The following is a 6,041-nucleotide window of genomic DNA, read 5'->3' on the forward strand; positions in this document are numbered from 1 at the left end:
CCTGATGTCAAGATCCTGTCCTCACCTTGCTCTCCTGGTTGCCATACGATAAAAGCTGCAGACAGTCAGTAGTGATGGCCAGGAACTTGGGGTTACTCTTTTTCAGTAAGGGAACCATCCTCTGCAGGCCGTCAGCAAGACGCACTGCCATTTTGGCCCCCTCTTGGTGGAGCAGCAGGTTGTGGAGGGTGGTGATGGCGTAAAATAAAACTGATTCCACCGGCGAACTGCATGAGTAAGATAAAAAGAGGAAAAAGAGAAAGAAAAGGATATAAGTATTTCATGAAACAAACTAATTCCAAGGGGCATAAAACAGAGTTTGACCTTAACTAACCTCCGTAATCCACCAACCTCATTCTGCACACATTTGTATGATATGGGATGAAGAAGCTTTTGCAGGTAGTGTTGCTTGCTTGCAGCACTGTCCTCCATCACTGAGCAACTGAAATGGCAACTGGATCAACAACTCTACTCCCTAATAGCCACATCAGAAGTGGTTGAAAGCTCCAGAAAAAGGGAGTACGATTACCTAAAATGCCTCAAGCACAGCACATCAGCAGCATCACGGGTTGGTTGAGGAAACATTTGCCAAAATGACCTTGCTTAAGGTACACTTAAGAGCTTTTTTTCAGGGGGGGGTTCATTATCATTTTGCAGACTGCCAAATGTCCAAACTTACCAAACCTTAACCAAAAAAAAAAAAAAAAAAAAAAAATATGAGTTGCTGAAATGGAAAATCATCCATATGGCTGTTGAAATGGGTTGGATTTTGTGATTTAGGTTGGAAGACTTGATATGTGGGCGGCACGGTGGTGCAGTGGTTAGCACTGTCGCCTCATAGCAAGAGGGTTCCAGGTTTGAATCCCGGTCTGGGCCCTTCTATGTGGAGTTTGCATGTTCTCCCTGTGCCTGCGTGGGTTTTCTGCAGGTTCTCCGGCTTCCTCCCACAATACCAAAAACATGCACATTAGGTTAATTGGCTACTCTACATTGCCCCTAGGTGTGAGTGTGAGAGTGTGTGGTTGTCTGTCTTTGTGTGTTGGCCCTGCGATTGACTGGCGACCAGTCCAGGGTGAACCCCGCCTCTCGCCCGTAGTCAGCTGGGATAGGCTCCAGCTCCCCCGCGACCCTGACGGATAAGCGGTATAGAAAATGGATGGATGGATGGATGGACTTGATATGTAGAAGGCATGGATACATTTGGATTTCTTTTTTTGTCTGTTCCAGGCTTTCTTTTTCTGACAAAGTGAACATGCTAAATTCAGTATATACAGCATACTGCTGAATTACATTTGTTCGTATGTAAAAACGAGACAGAAAAAATAGAATTTAAAATGATGAAGCAGCAGATGTGAGAATAGGTTCAAAGAGGGTTGAGAGAATGAGGAAGCAAGAGAGTCATAAAATTGATATTCATCCTAGATAGATGATGACAATATGAATACTGTCAGTAGGAGTATGTAGAAATAGATTTTTTTGAAGAAGGAGAAGCAGGACTACTTCAAAATGTATGCCCATTTCCTGTATCTAATCAGATTGCCAGCCTGTACCACACACACACATACACACACACACACACATGCACACAAAAGCTTTGCTATGCAGGAGGTTGCAAAGAGTGATAGTGCCAAAGAGCAAAAAATAACCTCCTAAAAACAAATTAAACACAAGGTAAGCGAAGGTGGGAGTGTGTACTAATAGGCAGAGATAAAGGGGGAGGGAGGAAGAGGGAGAGAGCAAAGAGCTGCATTTTGATATCGTAAATGGAAGTTACATACACCAAATAGCCTGCAGGCTGTGAAACTCTTTTTATTAAATTTATTTCACTTTCTTTGAGAATTAAGCTCCAAAATCAATTATAAGTATGAATTATCCTCCTCTGTTAAGCCTCACTGTAAGGGATTAACACTGCCGCCCCGCCTGGGGGTTGGAAAGGCCCCAGATTCTGTGCTGAAATTCAGCCTGCTAGCATCATCTGCTACAATTTTCAGTCGGCCTCTGGTTGCCATATTTTGTGAAGAAAACTTTCAACAGGCAAGCCCATAGTCCTATTTTGTTCACTTTGAGCTCTGCTAAAATTTATTCAATTACTGTATCGTTAGCCCCACAGTTAAGGGTTGCAGAAAGTGTCTTTCATGTTCTTTTTTTTTTAAACTTAAACAATAATAGCACTGATAACTGTTCAAACCTGAATCATCTTCTGCTACATACAGACAACTGTGTTGTTTACTGCAGAAAAAGCCCACATAGAAAAAATGTGTCAATAATATTGCATGTATTACTACCTTCACAACTATGATTCTTTTAACATGATCACCTATGGGGATTGTTCTCTTGTGGTCGCTGTTGCTCTTTCTCTTTGTGTTGTTTTGTTTCTTAGTCAGTTCTTGGTTTTGATTCTAAATACTTCCTGTTGTCCAACCTGGAGTGGAGCGGGGCGGAGCTGGTCTTCTCAGTTACCAAGTCATCAAGACCTGGGTCTTTTTAAGATCGGCATCTCCTTTCCATCATTACCTTCTTCAGAGCGGTATAGCCCTGGCTCTTAGAAAGTTTTTGCTCGTTCCTGTATGTGCTGGGATCTGATTCTCATTTTTTGTGTGTCCAGGTTCACCAGCCTTGGATCTTCGATTCGTTTTTCTCTTGCAACAGTGAGAATTTTCCTGTTGCCCAGTTTTGTGGGGGTTTTTTCTGCTTTTGAATTTTGGACTGTTTGATAATTTGTTAGTACTTTGAATTTTCTACTCAAGTAAAGACTTCCTTTAACTTTTACTTCCTTTTACTTTGCCTGAATCTCTCTGCTTACTTGGAGTCCTACCGAAAAGTATTGTTCTGCCAGTGACTGCCTACAGCACCATTTATACTGATCCTGTGTGCATATGCCCTTCAGTCACGCAACAGTCAAGCGATGACTTCAGATTTGAACTCCGTTTTTAATGTGACCTTGAACCTGCCATCTGCTATTGTAAATTACATGCAAGCTGCCTTTTTCCAGAGTGAATTCATTGTAATCCAACTATTGTATTGCAGTACCTTAGCATGCGAACCAGTGCTGGTATCCCTCCAGACTTAAATATGGCCAGCAGACCTTCTCTTTGGTGTGACAGGCTGTGGAGCACACTGGCCGCACAACGGGCTGTCTCCATGTCAACTGCTGTTGTCATGGCACGCACCACAGCGCCCACAATGGCTGGAGACTGTACTAGCACCCGGCGGCTGGCCTCCTTACGAGTGAGCTGGTTGACTATCATGGCCGCCTTGTTCACCACAACCTAAACAGTAGAGAAAATATAATAATAAAAAATAAAATATAATATAATAGAACATCTGAGTATGAAAGTTCAATTAAGTTCAATTGTGACAGTATCATACCGGATCTTCGTCTGCCAGCAGCTTGGTGAGCTCTGGCACTGCCCTGGTGGCCAACTCAGCATCATCCTGGTAGTTTATCAGGTGGACAATAGCAGTTTTTAGCATCTGAGAGGGTTCAGCCAGTCGTTGCACATTGCTCTGCTGCGTCGGATCTGATTGGACAGGCATGGCTGCCTCACCTTCCACAAGGGTCTCTGGGAACATGGCAGCCCTGACACGCTGAGCCCGGGTTAGTGAATACTGAGCATCTAAATCTATCATAAGGAAATGGAAATACACAAAGAGAAGGAGTTGGTGTTTGTGTGTGTGTGTGTGTTTAAACATAAAGTGAGTTTACACTCAGCGAAAAACTCCGGGACCAATTAATTTAAAAACAAGGGTAAAACCAGGGCCATGCAGCCTGTGAATGTACCAATGTGTGTATGTGGTGTATCTGTCGAAAAGCAAGCAATCTCAAGCTGAGCCCACAACAACACTGAATGACATGGTTAAATAATGCTTAAATACATGATTAAAAATGTGAGGCAAAGTTTGATTGTGTGACTCACAATTCAGCATTCAGTTAACATGTTAATGAGTTTTATATGAAAATGTTATTGTATCTTCTTTAAATGAAGTCTTTTGGATTAGCTCCCCAACAGACAAATATTGAGTTGAAATGAGCCTTATTAAATGTGATCTGATTTGATTTAATACGGCTAAATCTGTTTCAATGCGCCTGCCTTGGGACTAGCAGCACATACAGACACAGAGGTAAACAGTTCACTATAATACTAGTTAATATGTAAGTAATGAATGTAATTCTTCCCACTGGATTCTATGAGAAATGTTGGTCTGGTGTTCAGATATTGGTTTCTGGTGTTATTGATGTAGTATTCTCACACGTGACATCACATTAGTCTTCCTCAGGAGTTGATTTATACAACATTGGGTTCCTTCAAATAAGACCTCAAGGATACTCCAGCTTATATCCATGCAAAGAGTTTCAAGTTCTTTATTGTCATATACACAACACAACAATTACAGTTACACAGTCACTGGTCAATTCTTAGATCTCAGGCTCCCTCCAACAGTGCTCTTAGAGATATGTACAAAATATTAATATGAAAATTAAATTCTCCTCTCACCCCCTCTGGGGTGGTGTGCGTCTTTCCAAGCTCAGGTTCTCTCCCAAAGGCCTAGAAGTTTGAGGGTTCTGCACAGTTGCTATTCCTAGGACTATGCTCTTCTGGTCTTCTGGACAGAGACTAACCACACTGATATTGTACCTGGTATCTGCTGGAGCCACTCTTTGAGTTTGGGGGGTCAAAAGCCCCAGTGCCCCAATTACTGCTGTTGCTTTTACTCTCTACATCTTTTCTACTTCTTTTTTTTTTAGCTCTTGATATATTCAAACTTTGTGTGTTCCTTCTTCTTGATGTTGCTGTCACTTGGGATCGCTACATCTTCCATCTTCTTCTGTTGTTTGTTGACCACCACAGTGTCTGGCTGGTTCACCATCACCATTTTGTCAGTCTGAATCTGGAAGTCCTTAGCTTGGTCATTCGCAACCACCTTGGGAGATGTCTTCCATTCTGACCTTGGGATTTTCCAGCCCATACTATGCCAGCCACTTGGTTGTGGCGTACCATGTATGCTGTTCACCCTGCTGTTATGTGCTGAAATGTCTCAGAGGTGTCTTTGCACAGCCTGCACCCAATATCTTGTCTGGTGTGGTAGATCCAAGCCTCTATTGATTTTGTGCTAAGCGTCTGTTCTTGTGCCGCCATGATTAGTACTTCTATGTTGTCTTTCCATCCAGCTTTTTCCAGCTGAATAAAAATCAACTGTGATAAATAGCTTACATTCAGGTAGTGAAATGAATATATATACTGTGATGTGTACAGATTAAAAACAGTAAGTAAGCTAACTAAGCAAGTGGAGTGTATGTACAGCACCAGTACATGTGCTGATCAGCCATAAGATTATTACCATACGCCTAAGATTGAGTAGGTCCTCAGGCACGTTTTGCCCTAAACAGCCCTGACACATTGAGGCATAGATTCCACTAAATCTCTGAAGGTATTCTGTGGTATCTGGCACAAAGCTGTCAGTAGCACACCCTTTAAATATAAATTGCCAGGTGAGGCCTCCATGGATCAGACTTGTTTTTCCAGCACATCCAACAGATGCTCAGTTAGACTGAGATCTGAAGAATTTGTAGGCCAAGTCAAAACCTGGTTGTTGTATTCCTCAAAATATTCTTGAACCATTTTTGGAGTGTGGCAAGGCATTTTATCTAACTGAAAGAGGTCACTGCCATCAGGGAATGTTGTTTCCATAAAGGTATACAGTATACTTAGCAACAGTGTTTAGGTAGGTGGTTCAAGTTAAAGTTACATCCACATGAATGGCTGGACTCAAAGTTTCCCAGCAGAACATTGCCCAAAGCATCACTCTGCCTCTGCTGGTTTGCCTTCCTCGTGTCATATCTTCCCCAGGTAAGTGATACACACACCTGGCCATCCACACAATGGAAAAGAGTGAACTGAATGGAAGAAGGTGGTCAGGCCTCAATGGCCTCGAGTATATGTCTGATGATGCAGGACCGGCAGCAATAACAATAGCACCGGTGCTATTGTCTGTCAGATGACATCACCAGAACAATTTGTGGCTGGAGAGACTGAGGTCTC

At 42.5% G+C, this 6,041-nt stretch overlaps 1 protein-coding gene across 1 annotated transcript in view; it reads right to left on the bottom strand.

The window, feature by feature from the left end:
- Nucleotides 1-4,366, bottom strand: part of LOC124072759 (junction plakoglobin-like) — a 42,124-nt gene extending 37,758 nt beyond the window's left edge. The window contains exons 1-3 of the mRNA XM_046414416.1: nt 3,370-4,366; nt 3,031-3,269; nt 26-227 (exon numbers count right to left, since the gene is read on the bottom strand). Coding sequence (XP_046270372.1) covers nt 26-227; nt 3,031-3,269; nt 3,370-3,693 — 765 coding nt within the window. The 5' untranslated portion in view covers nt 3,694-4,366. The remainder of the gene's footprint in view (nt 1-25; nt 228-3,030; nt 3,270-3,369) is intronic.
- Between the last annotated feature and the right edge of the window lie 1,675 nt (nt 4,367-6,041).

Source organism: Scatophagus argus, chromosome 16 (assembly GCF_020382885.2).
Source record: "Scatophagus argus isolate fScaArg1 chromosome 16, fScaArg1.pri, whole genome shotgun sequence".
NCBI classification, from domain to species: Eukaryota; Metazoa; Chordata; class Actinopteri; family Scatophagidae; genus Scatophagus; species Scatophagus argus.